The sequence below is a fragment of the Balaenoptera physalus genome, assembly GCF_965194825.1.
Source record: "Balaenoptera physalus genome assembly, chromosome: 20".
NCBI classification, from domain to species: Eukaryota; Metazoa; Chordata; class Mammalia; order Artiodactyla; family Balaenopteridae; genus Balaenoptera; species Balaenoptera physalus.
In genome coordinates this window covers 52,786,237-52,805,129 of record NC_138901.1, presented here as the reverse complement: position 1 = coordinate 52,805,129, position 18,893 = coordinate 52,786,237, and the positions used below count along the sequence as shown (strand labels likewise).

Sequence of the window (18,893 nt, the reverse complement as noted above, 5' to 3'; positions counted from 1 at the left end):
TTTGCATTTTTTCTTCTAGATGATACCCACGCTCACTAAAACTGGAGACGTGCTGCCCTCAGGCTTTTACTTTGAGAGGAGGTCACACTTGGTGAACTTGAGGGTCCCTTCCAACTCCCAACTCCCAGAGCCTGTGGTTCAGGGAAGGGAACTTGTTCCTGTGTGAGAGCCAGGCTAGGGAGAGGAGCAGGACCACTTCCGGTCAGGCTGCAGGATGGCAGTGAGTGAAATGCAGAAAACGAGCGTGCACAGCCCAGCACCCACGTGCACACGCACACCGAGCTCACCCAGGGCCCCGCCTCTCGATGTCTGTCCCACGTTCTGAACCTGATCTTCTCAGAGGTGTCCTCATCTCCATTCCCACCGCCTCTAATTTAATTCCACTGTGTCCGTGAGGGGTTGCTGATTCAGCAGCTTAGATGAGGTCCATCTCTTGCTTTGGGAGCATTTCCACAGCTGGCCCCGCCCTCTCTCCAGGCATCTTTAAGATCCCAGGCCTTGGCTGCCTGTCTCCCCATCCCCACCCCACCCCTCCTCCCTGCCCTACGGAGTTCTCCGTGCTCTGGCCACTGGGGCCTGCCTGGCAACTGCCCCGGAGTGGGGGGGTTTAAACGGGCCACAGCTGCTGCAGTAGGAACGCGCACTTCATCCCAGCCCCCATCCTGTGAGGGGAGGGCGAGGGTTGCCCCAGGGAGCAAGAAAAATCAAGAAACCTGTTTGTATCTTTCTGTCAATGCTCTTTATCCCGTCTTCGCCTCCACTTCCTGTGTTGTAGGTCCCCCTCCCTGGCCTCAGTTTCCCCGGCCATTCAATAGGAGGACCCCCGGGATTTCTTTGGGGGCGGAGAAGGGGGTGCGTTGCTTCCAAAGGAGACCCTCTTCTCACCGCACCCCTCCCGGGCGGCGATCGCTGGGAGGGCCCTCGCAGGCCACTGGCCGGGCGGCGGTCCGGCGGTGTCACTGTCACAGTCAGGGGAGGAGGCAAGGTCGCAGTCCGAGGCCCCCGCCTGGCCTCGGGCGGCGCTGCCGCGGCCTCGCCAGCCGCCGGCCCCCGCCCGGTGAGCCGCGCACCCGGGCGCAGCGGTGCCCACACTGGGGGCCGGGCGGCGGCGGGGGCGGCTTCATGCGGCACACGTGTGGCGACGCGATCGCGGGACAGGTGAGCCGGCGTCATGGGGCAGGCGGGCTGCAAGGGGCTCTACCAGTCGCTCTTAGACTACAAGACCGAGAAGTACGTCATCGCCAAGAACAAGAAGGTGGGCCTGCTCTACCGGCTGCTGCAGGTCTCCATCCTGACCTACCTGGTGGTGTGAGTTCTCCGGGGCTCGGGGAGGGGGAAGGGCCGGCCGGGGCCGCAGCTGCGGCCTCCGGGGGCTGGAAATTGGCCTGGGGGCGCCGGGGGTGCCCTGTGACTGGGCTCTGGGACCCTGCTCGGGGAGGCGGCCCTTCTTGTACCGTTGGGCTTAAGGGTGGGGGGTAAGGAGGGAGCCCTCAGCTCCCCAGGGGCTCTTGAGGTGATGAGATGCGCCGGGGTTCCTGGGTCCCCCCATTTGTGAGGCTTTCCGTGGGCAGTTCCTTCCTCCAGGTCTGGGGCCCCCAGTGCTTGGGCTTTGGGAAGGGGGCGAGGCTGCAGGGGCTTGGGCTGCAGCTGTCATGGCAGCCCCCCTGGGCCCTAGCCCGGGCTGGCCCAGGCCCCCGGTGGTTTATTTATAGTCACTGAGCTCAGTGCCAAGCTCCCGGCAGGGGCAACTCATGAGCCTGGCATGTCCCAGAACTCCCTTCTGGCTAGCTCGCCCCACCCGTGGCTGGCCTCTCTGGGGGTCCTGCCCCGAAACCCTGTACCCTCCCTGGCACCCAGCTCTTCTGTCTGCCCCCCTCCCCCGCCCTGCAGGAGCTGGCACCATCAGCTGAGGGGCAGCTCCTTGGGGTCAGCCAGGCCCTGTTCAGAGGCCTCACCCCCAAGCAGGGAGGGGACAGGTGGAGAGGAAATGACACCAGACAACTGGGATGCAGATGTGCCTCTTTTATTCCTTTAGTTAATGCTGTTGAGTCCCTCCTACTTCCTGACCTGGGGAGCAGCAGCGGCTCCTCCAGGGAGGGCAGCCCTGACCTCGCCTTGCTCCCACCCGGAGGCCGGGCTTCATCCCCGAGCTTCACCCCTAAGGCACCTGGCTGCCCCCCACCTGAGGGCCTTTCGTCTTACTGCTCCTCAGCCAGGCTTCCCGTTCCTCCCCTACGTCGTTGGCGCCCACTCATCCCTCACACCTGGGCTCTCGATGCTCCTCCCCGGAATTCCCACAATGTAATGACATGCTTATTCAGGGGATCATCTGCTTAATGTTCCTGCTGACTGCCCTTGTCAGTCTGGGGACGCCATGAGGGCGGGGCCTGCCTGGTGTCCCCTAACTGCTTAGGGGACAGGTGTGAAACGAATGAGTGAATGAATGGTGGTGGTTGTCCCTTGAGTATTTGCTGAATGTTTCTGTCCAGGCCAGGCCCAGCGTGTCCCTCCTAAAATGGCTGGTTGGCTCAAGGGTCACAACCCTCTCAGAGGTCCTTGGAGTTGGGACAGCCTAGGGCCCAGGACATGCCAGCTCTGCCCCCAGAGATGAGGGTGGAAGCATCCTGGTTGGTGCCTGGGAGAGGCAGGGCATCCCACAGAACTGCTGCATGACCTCAGGAAGGTGGCTTCCTGCCCCCTTGCCGCAGTTTTCCCAACTTTACCAAGGGGGGGTTGACCTGGACAATCTCTAATTAACAGTAACCTCAGTAATAAGTTGATGTGTTATATTCATTGAGCTTCTCCTCTGTGCCTGGCACTCGCTGTGCTAAGCAATTTACATGTGCCGTCTCCTTTAAAAATGTGTTTTTTTGTATTTTGATGTAATTTATACTCACAGAAAAGTTTTAAAGAGTAGTACAGTTTTTTTAATGCCCTTCACCTAGATTCCTCAAATGTTAACATTTTACTACATTTGTGTTGTCCTTATCCCTTTCTATGTGAGTGTATACATGTGCAATTTTTTTCTGTTGAGTAGGTTGCAGGCATGATGTCTCTTGACTCCTAAATACTTCCATGTGTATTTCTTAAAAACAAGGAATTCTCTTATTTAATGAAGTACAAGCATGAAAATTCGGAAATTAACATAAAAATACTATCATCCATGCAATAGACCTTTTGTAAATTGTCCCCAAAATTACCTTTATAGGAAAAGAAAATCCGAAATCATGCCTTATGTTCAGTTGTCATGTCTCCTTTAATCTGGAATCACTCCTGAGTGTCTTTGTATCTTATGACACTGACATTTTTTGGAGAGTGCAGGATCTTTTAAAAACCATTTTTAGATTGAGGTAAAACTCACATAGCATGTAATTCATTATTTTAACCATGTTAAATTACACAATTCAGTGGTTTTTAGTACATTCACAATGTTGTACAACCATCACCACTATCTAATTCCAGGACGTTTCCATCACCCCCAAAAGAAACCTGTGTCTATTAACAGTCATTTGCAGTTCTCCCCTACCACCATCCCTTGGTAACCACTAATCTACTTTTTGTCTCTATAGCCCATTCTGGACATTTCATATAAATCAAATCATTACAACATGTGGCCTTTTTTGTCTGGCTTCTTTCACTTAGCATAATGTTTTCAAGATTTATACATACTGTAGCCTGTGTCAGTAAATTATTCCTTTAATTGCTGAATAATATCTCATTGTATGGATACACCACATTTTGTTTATGCATTCATCTGTTGGACATTTGGATTGTTTCTACTTTTTGGCTATTAGGAATAATGCTGCTAAGAACATTCATGTGTAAGTTTTGTGTGGACATATGATTTCAATTATCTTGGGTATATACTTAGGAGTGGAACTGCTGTGTCATATGGTAACCTTTTGAGCAACTACCCAACTGCTTTCCACGGCACCTACACCTTTTTACATTCCCACCGGCAAGTACCAATTTTTCTGCATCCTCACCAACACTTGTTATTTTCCATTTTTGGGATTAGAGCTGTCTTATTGGGTGTGAAGTACTATCTCACTGTGGTTTTTGATTTGCATTTCCTGACTAAAGATGTTGAGCATCTTTTCACGGGCTTATTGGCCATTTGTATGTCTTTCTTGGAGAAATATCTGTTCAAATCGTTAGCCCATATTTAAATTGGATTACTTGTCTTTTTTATTGTTGAGTTGTAAGACTTCTTTGTATATTCTGGGTACTAGACCCTTATCAGTTATGTGACTCACAAATATTTTCTCCCATTCTCTGGGTTGTCTTTTCACTTTGTCAATAGTGTCCTTTGATGCACAAAAAAGTTCTTAATTTGGATCAAGTCCAACTTACCTATTTTTTCTTTTGTTGCTTGTGTTTTGGGTGTCAAAGAGTACAGGATTTTGCACTCTAATTTTGTAGAATGCCCCTCAGTTTGGGTCTGTCTGAGGTCTCCTCATGATAAGTTCCAGGTTGTGCACCATGTCCTTTAACCATCCTCACCCCTCTGGAAGGAGGTGCACTTAGCCCTGTGTTGACCCCCCGAGTTCATTGGCTCACCCAAGGTCACATGGCAAGTGCAGGTGAGCCGGTTTCATCCCTAGCTTGCCCGGCTGCAGGGCCTTGGCTCCTGAGAGCAGCAGCCTCTCGCTTCTCGGGTTGCTTGTCACCTCTGCTGCTTGCAGGACTGGCTTTCAGGCGGCAGAGGGAGTTGTGACTCCTGCCCAGGAGCTGGTGGGAAAGGTGGAGCCCCAAGCCTGCCCCCTCCACCCGCTGGGGGCCTGGGGAAACTTCCTGAGGGCAGCAATGAGGCTGATGCCCGCCTGCTTGCCCCTCCCTGCAGTTGGGTGTTCCTGGTGAAGAAGTGTTACCAAGACACCGACTCGTCCCTGCAGAGCAGCATCGTCACCAAAGTCAAGGGTGTGACCTTCACCAACACCTCAGAGCTTGGGGAGCGGCTCTGGGATGTTGCCGACTATGTCATCCCACCCCAGGTCTGAGCCCCACCCAGCACAAGGGCCCAGGCTGGCAGGGTCTGGATCCGGGTGGGTGACATGGGAAACTGCTTGGGGACCCAGAGACCTCCATTCACTGTCTTCCTTGGCCTGGGACGGCTGCAGGGTTTGCAGATAGACTCTGCCCAGGTCCTTTCCCCCATGCCAAACCCCAGCCCTCCCCAGCTGTGCCTTACGGGGCTGCTCTGTTTCCATCAAACCCTGAGCCTGTTGAGACCAAATGGGAGCCAGAGAACTTGCAGGTCAGTGTCAGTCGGGTGGCCTGGCACCGACAGCCCCGCCCTTATACTGGCCGCTGTCCCTGGGAGCAGTTCCCTGGGCCGGGGCCGGGCCATCTCATCACTGCCCCTTCTCCTCTCTCTCCTCCTGTATCTCAGCTTGGAGCCTGGGGGCTGAGGTCAGAATGGTTTGGGGTTGTGGGCATGGAAGAGACCCCTCTAGGGACACCTGCTCTGGGACTCCGAGGTCAGTGGGCTCGTGGGTGGGATCCACTGATTTTGTGGCCCCAGTGTCTGCAACACCCATGCAGAGGTCCCACCACCTGCCAGGCAGCCCCGGGAAGGGGGGACCCCAGTGGCAGGAGGGGGTTCCTCAACCTCCCTCTGGTTTCTCAGGGAGAGAACGTCTTCTTTGTAATCACCAACCTGGTCGTGACCCCCAACCAGCGGCAGGAAACCTGTGCCGAGGTGCGTCTTGGTGCAGAGAGCCGGGGAGGGGGTGGGAGAGCTGCCAGCAGTACTTGGGGTGACCCCTCTCCTGAGGCAGGGGTTTCGACGCCCTCCAAGGGCCCTGGGGGATGTGTGCACCAGCGTGCATACCTGCACTGTTCAGGGGAGAAGCAGGTTCTCAAGGGGTGAGCCGCCACAGGCAGGGGAGGAACCCCTGGCCTCACCCTGGGGCGGGACCTGGTTCTGAGAAGGGGCCCCTGCAGGCACCTCCCCCCGCCAGGCACCCTTTCTCTCCTGGCAGAGTGAGAGCATTCCGGATGCCTTGTGCTGTGAGGACAGCGACTGCCCTCCTGGGGAGCCGGTTGTGGCTGGAAATGGTGAGGCCTGGAGTAGACAGGGCTGGGGGCAGAAGGGGAGTTGGAACCAGGAGGTTCCTGGCATTGTCCTTCTCCCACCCCTGCAGGAGTGAGGACCGGCCGCTGCCTGCGGGCGGGGAGCGAGCAAAAGGGCACCTGTGAGATCTTCGCCTGGTGCCCGGTGGAGACAAAGTCCAGCCCCGCGTGAGTGGCTGTAACCTCGGGACCCTGAGGAGTTACCCAGCCCTGGGCAGCGGGTCCCAGCCCGATGGTGGAGACGTGTTCTGGGGGAGAAGCCAGGACACCCCACAAAGGCCCCAGGACCACCCCGACATGATCAAATTGACTGTCCTCTGCAAAGGCTCCAGGGCACCCAGGGAGCAGACAGGCTTCAGCCTCAGCACAGGCATGGAGAGGGCGGGGCAGGGCCTCCTGAGCAGACTGTCCTGCCTTGGTTTTCAGGAAGCCACTCCTGGGCGAAGCTGAAGACTTCACTGTTTACATAAAGAACTTCATTCGTTTCCCCAAATTCAACTTCTCCAAGTACGTGGGCCCGTGTGCATGGTGTGTATGTGACGCAGTGTGGAATGACCCACTGGGTGATGAGGGGGCACCCTTTCCCGTGCAGTGGCGGCAGGGCTGTGTCCTTTCTTACTGGAGGATGTTGGGGGTGGGAAAGCAGTCAGGATCTGAGGAGGGGCTAAAGTCAAGGGCTCAGTGTGGGTCAGGCCCGGTTTCTGGCCTGGGAACAGCAAGTCTCACCTTCTTTTCACTGGCTCTTCATGGCCTCCACGCAGGACAAATGTGCTGGACACCACGGACAGAGCTTTCCTGAAGTCCTGTAAATATGGCCCCAAGGACCCCTACTGCCCCATCTTCCGACTTGGGTCTGTGGTCAGCTGGACGGGGAGCAACTTCCAGGAGATAGCCGTGCAGGTGGGTGGTGGGGCTGGAGGGCTCTGGGCTTGAGCTTTGAGCTCTGCAACGAGGAGGGGGTGTGGAGGAGGACCCATGGGATGCGGTGGCCCTGCAGTCACCTGCCCAGGGACTGTCCCAGAATTAGCTGCGCTGCACGCGGTGAGGGCCACACTTGCACCTGCGTCTGGTTCCGAGTCCTGGGGCATCAGCTGAAACCGAGCCAGGAGCCCCACTGGCACCCTGGCTGTGGCGTGAGGTGCCAGTCCTGCAGTAGGTGCTCGCTCGGGTCATTCCCTTCTCCCTGGAGCGCGAAGCAGGAGGATATGGGCTGTCAGCGACGCACTTTTCTCAGTCACCCCCGAGGTGTGAACCCTGGGCCTTCTACTTCCCTCCCGGAAGGATGCTCCAGTGGGGCCAACCCCCTGCCCGAGCTCTCCATGAAGAGCTGGTCTGTGGCTTCTATCTCCAGAAAGTTCTGTGCACTGATTCTTGTCTCTTTTGCATCAAGGGTGGTGTGATAGGAATTCAGATTGAATGGGACTGTGACCTTGATAGAGCTCCCTCTGAATGTTACCCTCGCTATTATTTTAACCGTCTGGACAACAGATTTTCAGAAAACTCTCTCTCTTCTGGGTACAACTTCAGGTAAGTGGGGCTAAGTCTGCCACCTTATGACCCTGTCCACGTTTCGTGTCCTTGCCTGGGTGCCAGCGCTATGACACCCCTTCCTGGAGGCGGGTGTCAGAGTGGGAGGTGCAGGGAGGCCGCCAGGGGGCCTGTGGGAGAGAAGCATCGGCCATGGCTCTGGACTTGCCCTGAAGCTGAGGCCTTGGTGGCCCGGGTTGGCCCAGCAGTAGTGGGAAAGCCCTTGCCTCTTGGGGAACGTCTGGCAAGAACTTCAAAGATCTGAACGAATCTTTTATTTCACATCAGCAAGGGGGTCTCCAACCTTTCCTGGGGCTGCTGAATGCCAGGGTCCTGGGGTGGGGGTGGGGTTATAAATCTCCAAGGCAGCGGAGCCTGTGTTGCCAAACAGGTAAGACCCAGGCAGGCCGAGGGCTCCCCGAGCCGTGTCTCCCCCAGGTTTGCCAAGTATTACCGAGACGCAGCTGGTGTGGAGTTCCGCACGCTGTTTAAAGCCTATGGGATCCGCTTTGATGTGATGGTGAACGGCAAGGTGTGTGGGTGAGGCTCCCCTTCTGAAGCTGGGCAGGTCCTGGGAGGGTGGGGCATGCTGGGGGGACCCCAGGCTGGCTCTGGTGGAGTCCCTGGGGATCCCGCTGTCCTGCTGCGTTCCTCACCCCACCTTGTCTCTCTGGGCTCCAGGCAGGGAAGTTCAACATCATCCCCACAATCATCAACGTGGGCTCAGGGGTGGCGCTTATGGGTGTGGTGAGTACCTCTCCCCCACCCCCTTTACCCTCCGAGCACCTGCGGGGGCGGGCAGGGGGGACACTGCCCCAGGGGAGTTGTCCCAGTGCGCCAGAAAGAACCAGAACTGGGGAGGTCAGTGCGGATGGGGGTGAAGAGGGCTCTCTGGGACTTCACACCCCTCCAGCAGCCCCCAGGTGGCCGTGACTGCCTGGGTTTCTCTTTCCAGAGCCAGAGAGGCTTCTGCCTGTGGCTCTGCAGCGGGGGGTTCTCTGGGATCCTGCGCAGCCTTGTCTCCACTTCTGCTAGAAAGAGGCAGGATCCGGCTATACACAGGGCTTCTCAGCCGCGGCCCTGTTGACATGTAGGGCCAGATCACTTTTTTTGTGGGGCGACTGTGTGCATTGTAAGGTGTCTGACAGCGTCCTCGGCCTCTACCCACCAGACGCCAGCAGCACCTTCCCCCACAGCTGTGACGTCCAAAAATGTCTCCAGACATCGCCAAACTGCCCCCGGGGTGTGAATCACGGGGCTAAAAAGATGAGAGGCAGGGAAATCGGGCTGTAGTCCAGGTCTGTCCCTTCAGTTGGGCAGAGGGGCCACCGGAGAGGAAGTAACGGCTGGAGGGCAGGGAAAGGCTTCCTCTGGACCTTTCATGCCCCTTTGTTTTTCTGGAAGTTTTTTAAAGACAAGGCAGTCATCAAGAGTGGCTCACACCCATACCAGCAAGCCCCTTGCCAAGGTTTCTGGCAACCTTGTCCCTGGTTCCTCTGCCCGGGAGGTCACAGCAGCCCCATGGGGGCTTCCAGGAGGACCTAGGACTGACTTTTTATTGAGACCAGGAACATCGTGTCCTGTCGCAGGACTCAAAGAGGCCATGCTCCTGAGAGGTGGTCAGTGGATGAAAGTGGGCCCCAAGGGACTCCTCTTAACTGCAGCAACACTGTTGGGGAGCCCTGCATGTTTGCATAGGTCACTTCCCTAGACAGGGGCCACCTTCGGACATCACTTTCTTATGATGGGGGTAAATCAGAACACAGGCATCTGGGGACACACTTGTGGAATGAAGGTAACGGGGAAAAGTGGTAGAGGCTGGGTGGGGGGTGGGAGGAGTGTTCTCTGTGGAACAAGGAATTGATAACCTTTTTGGCATTGGGGGCGGGGTGGGGGAAGAAGTTGTGCCATGCCCAGGGTCAGAGGACCTGGTTCACCTGTGGTCCTCCACCAACCCTCTCCCACCCCCCGCCCCCTCCTCTCTGTGCAGTGGGTGGAGTCGCCCTCTGGTGGAGGAGACCGGTATTTGCGCCGTCCACTCTGGTCTGAAGAGCTTGTGTTCAGGCGTCAGTGGGTCGGTCCGCTGGGTTGGCTCAGGCCTCCTCATCTTTCCTTGACCGCTGCTGTGGTGTCTCTGTTGTTCAGATACCCTCCAGTCCCTCTCTCACTGCCTACTAGAGGGATCTTCCCGCACTGCCACAGTTCTGTTCCTGGCCCTGTTCCCAGGCGTGACGAGCCTGTCCTCTGCAGTGCCCTTCCCGAGCGTTTTTTCCTTTGTCCTTATATACAGTCCTATTCAGCCTCAAGACTCGGCCCAGATGTCCCTCCCCAGGCTGAGTAGAGTCCCATCTTCTCTCTGCTCCCCCTGCTCCTCTCCCCATCATGGGACACTGTCACTCTGTCATAATTTATATGCTCGTCTCCGGCACCAGAGGGGGAGTCCCCAGCGGGTCGCATTGTCTTTCGTGCTCTTTCCCACACCCCAGGGCAGTGCCTGGCACTGGTGAGTGCTCAGCAGACACTGGCTGAAGGCGCGATTCGATGGGATCAGGGTAGTGCGGAGTGCTCAACCTGAGGGGTCAGACGGACCACAGGCTGGCTCTACCATGGACCAGCTTTGTGGCCTTGGACAAAGGTGCCTCTTTCTGAGCGCAGCCCCCCTCAGGGGTTGCTGCAGGATCAAATGGGATGTAGTTGGTGTCAAGTGGCCGGGTGCTCTCTGGAAGTCTAGGATTCTGAGTCAGGGACCCCAACTCTTTTGCAGGGGTCTTTCTTCTGCGACCTGGTACTCATCTACTTCATCAAAAAAAGCCACTTTTACCGAGACAAGAAATATGAGGAAGTGAGGTCAGTTATGCTTCCTCCCAGTGGCCCTAGGGGAGCCCACTAGGTCAGCCTCTCCCCCTCCCTGGCTCAGAACGCTTACCCTGGTTTTATGTCGGCGTTTGTGGGGTAGAGGCAGGGCTGAATACGGGGAGCTCCCTTGGAAGGGCTGGGTAAGGCGGAATGTTCTGAGTACTGGCTCTACAAAACTGGATTCTACTTCAGAGCAGCTGGCAGAAGACCAGACCACCCAGGCCATGGGCAGGAGACCTGGTTTCCAGGCCTGGCCCTGCCACGGTCTCCCCAGGTGACTTTGGACCAGTCCCAGGCCTCCTTGGGCCTCAGTTTCTCTCTCTGTGACATGAGAGTGTTGGTTTACATACAGTGCCTTCCAGCAACTATAATTTTAGGATTCTTGGACTTGGTGGTCCTGGTGAGCTTGGGTTGAGGGAAGCTGGAGTGGTAAGGGAAGGAAAAAAAAAAACGATTCCCCCCCCCCACTCTGGGGGCCTATTTCTAGGCTCTCTTGGGCAGTGGGCTTGGGGGCGGGGTGTGTGTGTGTGTGTGTGTGTGTGTGTGTGTGTGTGTGTGTGTGTGTGTGTGTGTGTGTGTGTGTGTGTGTGTGTGTGTGTGTGTGTGTGTGTGTTTTTCAGAGGAGAAGAACAGTATGAGTGGGAAGTCCTGATGGGTGGGTGGGTGGGTGTGTGTGGGTGTGTGTGTGTGTGTGTGTTTCAGAGGAGAAGAACAGTATGAGTGGGAAGTCCTGATGGGTGGGTGGGTGGGTGGGTGTGTGTGTGTGTGTGTGTGTGTGTGTTTTTCAGAGGAGCAGAACAGTATGAGTGGGAAGTCCTGATGGCTGGGTGCACAGGAAGGGGCACCAACCTGGGACAGGGCGGAGGGCCAGCCCACATCATCTGCCTGGACTGAACCCCAGCCCTGGTTCTCAGGCTGAGCCCTGAGTGCACCTGCCATCCCTGCTGAGCTGCTGGGGGAAGAGGGGTGCCCCCTGCAGGGCGAGTGGCTTACCAGTCCCAGGGAGGAGGTGGGACCCACAGGCCAGGTTTAATGGGTCATGTCCTGCCCAGGGACCTAGAGGTCCTCGCCCAAATGGCAGAGTCCTCGCAGCAGAGCGTGGCCCCAGACGCGGCGGGGCTGGCGGAGCAGCCAGAGGTGCAGGATGGAGGCGGCGCCCAGAAGGAGAATGGCTGCGTGTGCAGGCAGCTCCTCCAGCCCGCCAGGTGAGGGGCTGCCCAGCCAAGGGCCAGGACCGAGGCCCGCAGAGACAGCCCAGCTGGCTACTGTGCTCCCTGCTCTGGGTGACCTGGCCACAAGGCAGGATGCCAGGGACCCAGCAGAGCCCATCCAAGCTGGACTCTGGGGGGAGGGGTGCTGGTGGTGCTTTAGCCCCTCCACGATGCCTGTTACTCTCCAGTACCCCTGAGTGACCACAAACCTGTCTGCTTGCTATGCTGTGCGCATGTTAAGACAGTAACAGTACTATCATTTACTCAGGCTTACTCTGCTGGGCACTGCTCTGAGTTCTTTGTACATGTGAACTCTTTTCAGCAACCTAATGAGGTGGACATTAATATTCCCTGTTCTATTAATGAGGAAACTGAGGCTCAGAGAGGTCAAGTAACTTGCTCAAGTCACACAGCTAATAAATGGCAGAGCTGGGATTTGAACCTGGGCAATGGGTTCCTAGAATCCAGGTCTCCATCAGGTTATTTTGCCTTACCGAGCCCTTCATCCCTCCACGCCTCATCAGATGCCTCCCCTCAGCTCCTCTTTGATGTGGAAATTCTGGAGCTGCCCTAGCCTGAGGACAGTGGTGGCTGTGCTGACAGGTGACCTGCAGGCTGCCCTTCCCTGAGCACTGCCCAGAAGCCGTGGGCAGCCTGGCGCTTTCTGTAGACCTGACCACAGCCTGGTGTGGGAGGGAGCCCTCGGGCCTGCTCTGCTTCCCTGCCTTGCTATGTGCCCCTGAGCAGGTGCCTGGCCCTTTCTGGGCCTGTTTTCCCTTTTGTTCCGGGGGGCTGGACACAGGGAAACCTCCAGCTCAGTGAGTAGGGTTCCCTGACTCTCCTCTCGTCAGCTACGTCAGAGGCGTTCACTGACCTGGGGCTGGCTGCCCTCTGCTTCGAGCGTCCATTCTCTGCTGACTCAGCGATTGGCAGCCTCCAGTGGGGAGCTGGGCCTGGGCAGGGAAAGAGAGAGCGGTGCGCCAGGATGGAGGGAAGGCAAAGGATGGAGAGGAGTGAGGAAGGAAAGACGGAGAGGCTGGGGTAGGCCTGTGCCGCCAGCCCCGCCCCCCGCTCCCTGACTGTCACTTCCTGGGCGCTCACCCGAGCTCCTTCCCCTGCAAGAGGAAAGAGCGGTTGCCCTGCTGGTCCTGGCCAGCCTCGCCTGTTGCTGCGGGGCCGCGGCGGCTGCTCATTGCTGGGCCAGCTCCAGAGGCCGCGGCCTGAGCGCCTCCCCGTGCCTGGGCTGCGGCCAGGGACCCCTCAGACTGCCGTCCTCTGCAAACGCTCACTGCCTGCCGCGCTGCCAGCCAGAGCTTCTGCAGGCGGAGTCTGCCTTTAGGGAGGCCGTCCCTGCCTGCAGGGCTCCCAAGCGTCCTCAGTGCCCCCATCCGCCCACACACAGGTCTGGCCGCCAGGGGAATGGAAAGGTGAATGTGGAGCAGCTGCAGAACCTGCAGACCGTGGAGGCATAGCCAGAGCTGTCGGCTGACAGCAGATTTGGTGAAGATTTGAGGGCAGAACTGCCCACAGCTCTGAACTGGGAAGAGTCATCGTCATCCCCATGGGACGGGGCTTCCAGGCACAGCCATCTCTCCTGCGCTCTGGGATCCTGCTACAAGCTTTTTGTTGTGTGTGTGGGGAGGGGAGCCTCCCAGTGGCCACAGTGGCTCATGCAGAAGAGGCCCTGGGGAGGGGAGGGGTGGAGGGCAGGCCAGGGGCCTAAAGTGTTTTCATTTTTCCCAAGAACTTAGTAGGGCATTCAGTTATTCATTCATTCACACAGCAAACACTGATGCCTGCTGTGGGCTGGGCCCTGTCCAAAAGATGCTTGAATGAGACACTGACCTGACCCCCAGGGAGGGGAGCACGCATGTAATTCCCTTCAGAGCCGACAGACATGACAGCTGGGCCCAGCACTCCGGCCTTCCTCCAGCCTCTAGCTGAGACCTGCACAAATCCCTAGAGCGAAAGATGGCTCCTCAGAGAAAGACCTTGGCCAACACCCAAGAGGACATTTGGCCTTGCCCCCAGGGGTGAAATTTAAAGGTGGCCAAGGAGGCAACTGGGAAAGGGCTGGACCTGTGAGGAGGCAGCTGGCCATGAGGAAGGAGAGCCTCGGGAAGCTCAGGGGATAGCGTCTCACCCAGATGGGAGACGCATCTGCCTGTGTGGTTTGGCTCTTGCTGTTCTGTGGGGCTTGCAGGGTCCTTGCTCGGCTTCCCTCCGTCTCCTCTAAGGCTCCACCTGAAGGGCTAATGAGATGACGAATGGCGCTCAATCGCCTAGTGGAAACAGTTGTTACTAGGTTGGCCCTCAACCCCCTCCCTCAGTGGCTGTAAAGCACTGCTACTCAAAGTGTGGTCCGTGGACCAGCAGCATCTGCATCATGTGGGAGCTTGTTAGAAATGCAGTCTCAGGCCCCTCCCTCATCCCCCTAAATCAGAACCTGCATTTCAACAAGACTCCCAGGTGATTCATGTGCACGTGAAAGGTTGAGAAGCAGTGCTTGAGGAGATATACAAAGCCTGGTTCTGAAAAGGTCAGCTTTGGTGAGTGGCGTCAATTTCCAGGTCAGACTTACTGCAAGCTACCTTGAGACCAAGCAGATTCCCCCCTTCCTTCCCTCGGGAAAGTGGCATTATGCTCAATTCATTCAAATTAAAATATTTTGACTAGGTCATACTTAAATGACTCAAAATTTAAGAGGTACAAAAGAAAAGAAGTGAAAAGCTTCCCTCCCACCCGTTCCCTGAGGCAACCTGTGTTACCAATTCCAAGAGGCTCACCTGTCTTGCTGAGAATCCACTGGGTTACTCACGCCTTCCCTCAGGAAATGAACTTTTCCTGCCGCCTGCAGTCAGACCAAGTCTCTGTCAGATGCGAGAGAATATGCTGGGCTGGGGAGCCGGCTGGCTCGCTTCTCCCTCTGCACTGGCGGAGGAGCCCCAGCGTAAACGCAAGGGGAGGGATCTAGAACTCAATCACGGTTGTTGAAACCACCTGGCAGCCAAGGCCTGCAGTGCTGCCCGTCACCCAGCAAGCCTGGGTGCCGTGTGGGCATCTGCCCTGACTGTAGCGGGGAGTAAACATCCTTCCACTGGGGCCTTTGGACAAGAGGGTTGGAGGGGTGGAAAGGTCTCTGGCGAGGCCGGCCTCGGGCACGGGCGTGGTCCCCAGAACAGGACCCCTTCTAGATCAAGCAGCTCCTCCCCTGGGCTGCTAGGTGACCTGTCAGCAAGCCCAACCTGCTGTCTGAAGAGAAAGTGAAAAATCCAGGTGATTTGCTGTGGTGTTTCACTTCCTCTCTAAGGCTAACCCTTGGATCTGATAACACAGCATGTTACTTATATGTTTGGGAGTAAACAGGGCAGGGGTCACGGCCGCTTAGAAGTTGGTCTGGTTTCTTTTAACCTGTTTTTGGAATCGCTTGGCAGCAGCCACAACACTTGGGGACGGCTGTGCTGTTTTATATTGGAATGGAAATGTCTCCCTTCAGTTATTCCTTCAGTCAGTAAATATTTATTGAGTACCTACCGTGTCAGGTGTTGGACTACTGCTGGTGACACAGTGGCGAGCAGCACAGAAACGGTCCCTGCCCAGGTGCTCAGAGTCTAGGGGTCACACATCAATCACAAACGGGATGGGGTGCTTTGAGAGTCCTCAGTGAGGAGTGGCCAGGTTTCCACAAGGAAGTGACACACAAGTTGAAGTCAGAAAGGTTAGTAGCAGTCTAACTAGGTGATGGGGGAAGCATCCAGGTCAGGGAACCACACGTAGAAAAGACGTGAGAAAGAGCAACTGAGGAAATGGAATGCAGACGGTGTCACTGGAGCAGCTTCTGTGAGGCTTTCATCAAGTTGACATTCTTTAATTTTAAGGGTTGCCCCTTTAAACTTACTGCCATGGAGGACTTAATCTAATTGTTTCTTCAAGTCCAGCAAAGCTTTCCAGGTGGCCTCTCCCCTACATGTCAGAGGCCCCATGCTCAGGAAGCCAGACTGGCCAGTGGCCCCCATCAAAGCTCCTGGATGGTGTCACACACAGCCAGTTCCCTTGCTTTTGCACAGCACCACCCCTGCCCGCGTTTTTGCATAAACTTGGTAAATGAGTGGGAGGCTCATTAATCTTACAGAAACTGGCTTTGAAGTGGGAAGAAGAGAAGCAGGAATTTGAGCACTTTTCAAACTCGGGAAAGCCCCTTTCCCTCGATGCACCTCATCAGAAAGATGATCATGCCAGCCCCTCAAGATCTTTCCATGCTGACATTTCAGTATCACAAGAATTGTCTATGCTTATGTTCAAGCCCTGGCCTAAAGCCATCTACCTATTCCATGCCTTTGGAGTACCATGATGCTGGCCAATGGGAAAGTTTTAAATTGGGTGCTATTAATGTGACATCATAGGGACCAGCCATTGAAAGAACAAAGTGCGGGCTTCCCTGGTGGCGCAGTGATTGAGAATCCGCCTGCCAGTGCAGGGGACATGGGTTCGAGCCCTGGTCTGGGAAGATCCCACATGCCACGGAGCAGCAGGGCCCGTGCGCCACAACTATTGAGGCTGTGCTCTGAAGCCCGTGAGCCACAGCAACTGAGGCCCGCGCACCTAGAGCCCGTGCTCCGCAACAGGAGAGGCCACCGCAATGAGAGGCCTGCGCAATGCGGCGAAGAGTGGCCCCCGCTCACCGCAACTAGAGAAAAACCCGTGCGCAGCAATGAAGACCCAGTGCAGCCAAAAATAAATAAAATTATTAAAAAAAAAAAAAAGCGCAAAGTGCCCTTTACTCCTGATGCAGTGGTCATCAGGACTGATCAGTCATGGATGCCTTTTTGTGCCCCCCAACCCCATCAGTTCCTTTCTCAGTGGCTAGCTGACCCCTGGGGAACCAGTCATAAAGGGGGGAATGTGACTTCCTCCAGGTGTCTCCGAGAACCCCAGCTGGGGTCTGCAGTGCCCTGGGAAGTCCTTAAATCATCCCATTTGGAATGGCAATTTGCATGTCTGGAAAAGGGCTCCACTTGGTTCCAACCTGCCCCCCACCTCCCCAAGTGGTACAACTCTCCTCAGAGCATATTCTCCAGTGGACCCAAGAATGCTTTCTACAAAAGACACCTTTCTTTCAGCTGTTTCCCCTTAGGCCAGCACATGGAATTAAAGGGGGGAGATGGCAAGCATTTTCAGGGTCCTGACCAATATATGTATTTTCTGACATTTTAATTTGGTTATAAAACAATAAAAGGTGTTAACTTTAAATGTGTCCTGATTTTTTCTCCTTCATATTTTCATGGATACCTGGTGTTTTAGAGGAAAATGTAAAGAAGGCAAGACCAAAAGAGGCAGACACAAGAAACAAATAGTGAGCAATATATTACTTTCCTTATTGTCTTGCAAAGAAATTCAAATGAAAGGAAACTCTTTAAATGAGCAAACATTAAAGGACTAGGAAGGCACTGATAAAACTGGTCCTTTTCATTTAATAAGTATAATCTGATAAAACTCTGGAAAGCATTTGGAATCAAGTTTTTATCTTCTAGTAGCTTATTAAATTCCCTCAAAATGATATAGATGTGAAGACATGCACTGCAGTCTTTTTTATACTAACATTTCAAACAGTTTTACTGCCCAACAATAGAGGAATGGTTAAGTAAATCAGCTCACTTTTCCCCATACCCCCCAGCAGGACTCACTCTGCATCAGGACTGAACCCTCCCTTCCCACTTAGAGAAGTCCCTGAAAGGACCGGGGAGGTTGGGAGAGGGGGTGGGGTGTGTAAACCATGAACGTGAGCATCTTCATTGGTGGTCAGAGAAAGGGTTCAGCGGTGGTCACTGGGAGAAGGAGGCAAAGCTATCACCTCAGCCGCTTCTTGGCTTCATGTGAAAACATCTGGTCCAGAACCCAAAATGGGATTCAGGAGGCCTGGGCCTCCGCTATTGGTCACAGGTCACCTACTATCTGTAAAAAGGGACCTGAATTCAAGCTCTCAGATCCCCTTCTGATCTAAAACTGATTCTTTTCTAAAGTCCCAATCTGATCACATCACTCCTAGCTAAAACTTTCAAAGGCTCCCCCCAATTGCTATTAGTATCAAGGGCAAACTGTAATTGAGCAAGACCCTATGTCGCCTTCCCAGGACAGAATGTCCTCCACCTGCCTCTTGTGTGTAGAAAACCTTTAGCTTCCTAGGCTTTCCCCCAGTTCCAAAGAAATTTAATCAGAGAAGTGAGAAAACACAGAAAGAAAGGAAAACAGTCAAGCAACACAAAATAATAGCTAAGCAAATAATAGCTAAACTAAGTCAAAGACCTTTAGCTCCTCCTCAAGGGCTATAGATAATATTCTGAGCCACGTCCTTTGAGCTGTTTTGCAGATAATGAAACCCTCACCAGGTGGAAGAAGTTAACTGTATGCTGCCCACAAGCACGTAGACCCCAGACCCGTTAGAACCAGAAGGTTGATGATGTTAACTCCTGGTCACCTCAACAGCAACCAATCAGAAGACTGTCCACAGGTTGATCATGCACCCTGCAACCCTCTCCCTCACCCTGTCTTAAAAAACCTTTCCCTGAAAGCCTTCGGGGAGTTTGGGCCTTTTGCGCACTAGCTGCCTGGTCTCCTTGCTTTGCGCCTGCAATAAGCACTGCACTTTCCTTCACCACAACCCAGTGTAAGTAGATTGGTTTTACTGCTCATGGACAAGTGGACCCAAGTTTAGTTTGGCAGCAAAACCTCCCACTGTGCTCTACCTCAGGGCCTCTTCTCTCTAACGTTTCAGACATGGGCAAAACTCCTTTGTTCTCAATGGCCCTCACACATGCACTTTCTTGCAAGTAACCCCTTCTCCACACTTGCCTGTTACTCAACCCTTGCGTCCTAATTGTAATGTTATTTCCTCAAAGAAGCTACCCTCTGGGCTTCCCTGGTGGCTCAGTGGTTAAGAATCCGCCTGCCAATGCAGGGGACATGGGTTCGAGCCCTGGTCCGGGAAGATCCCACATGCCGCGGAGATACTAAGCCCGTGCGCCACAACTACTGAGCCTGCGCTCTACAGCCCGCGAGCCACAGCTACTGAGCCCACATGCCAGAGCCCACATGCCACAACTACTGAAGCCTGTGCGCCTAGAGCCCATGCTCCACAACAAGAGAATCCACCGCAATGAGAAGCCCGTCAACACAACTAGAGAAAGCCCGCGCGCAGCAACGAAGACGCAATGCAGCCAAAAATAA

At 55.1% G+C, this 18,893-nt stretch overlaps 1 protein-coding gene and 1 long non-coding RNA gene across 8 annotated transcripts; one reads left to right on the top strand and one right to left on the bottom strand.

Annotated features, from left to right (window-relative positions):
- Nucleotides 1-1,016: 1,016 nt before the first annotated feature.
- Nucleotides 1,017-16,919, top strand: P2RX5 (purinergic receptor P2X 5; the record flags this gene model as incomplete). 7 transcript variants are annotated; one of them, XM_082443894.1, is made up of 14 exons in its annotated part: nt 1,017-1,308; nt 4,844-4,994; nt 5,630-5,701; nt 5,985-6,060; nt 6,147-6,243; nt 6,502-6,582; nt 6,837-6,975; nt 7,466-7,602; nt 8,041-8,134; nt 8,284-8,349; nt 9,314-9,397; nt 10,367-10,449; nt 11,511-11,663; nt 13,072-15,198. In XM_082443894.1, the coding sequence occupies exons 1-14, from the start codon at nt 1,172-1,174 to the stop codon at nt 13,139-13,141; spliced, it is 1,440 nt and encodes a 479-aa protein (XP_082300020.1). In that variant the 5' UTR covers nt 1,017-1,171. The 7 variants fall into 7 exon arrangements, with proteins under 7 accessions (XP_082300020.1, XP_082300022.1, XP_082300023.1 ...); XM_082443896.1 differs by lacking the exon at nt 11,511-11,663; XM_082443897.1 differs by lacking the exon at nt 11,511-11,663 and having other exon boundaries at nt 9,301-9,397.
- On the bottom strand, nt 8,863-13,917 carry LOC309651323. The gene is made up of 3 exons (XR_014258000.1): nt 13,813-13,917; nt 12,544-12,622; nt 8,863-8,999 (listed from the first exon to the last, which is right to left on the bottom strand). It is a non-coding gene; the product is annotated as an uncharacterized lncRNA (long non-coding RNA).
- Nucleotides 16,920-18,893: the final 1,974 nt, after the last annotated feature.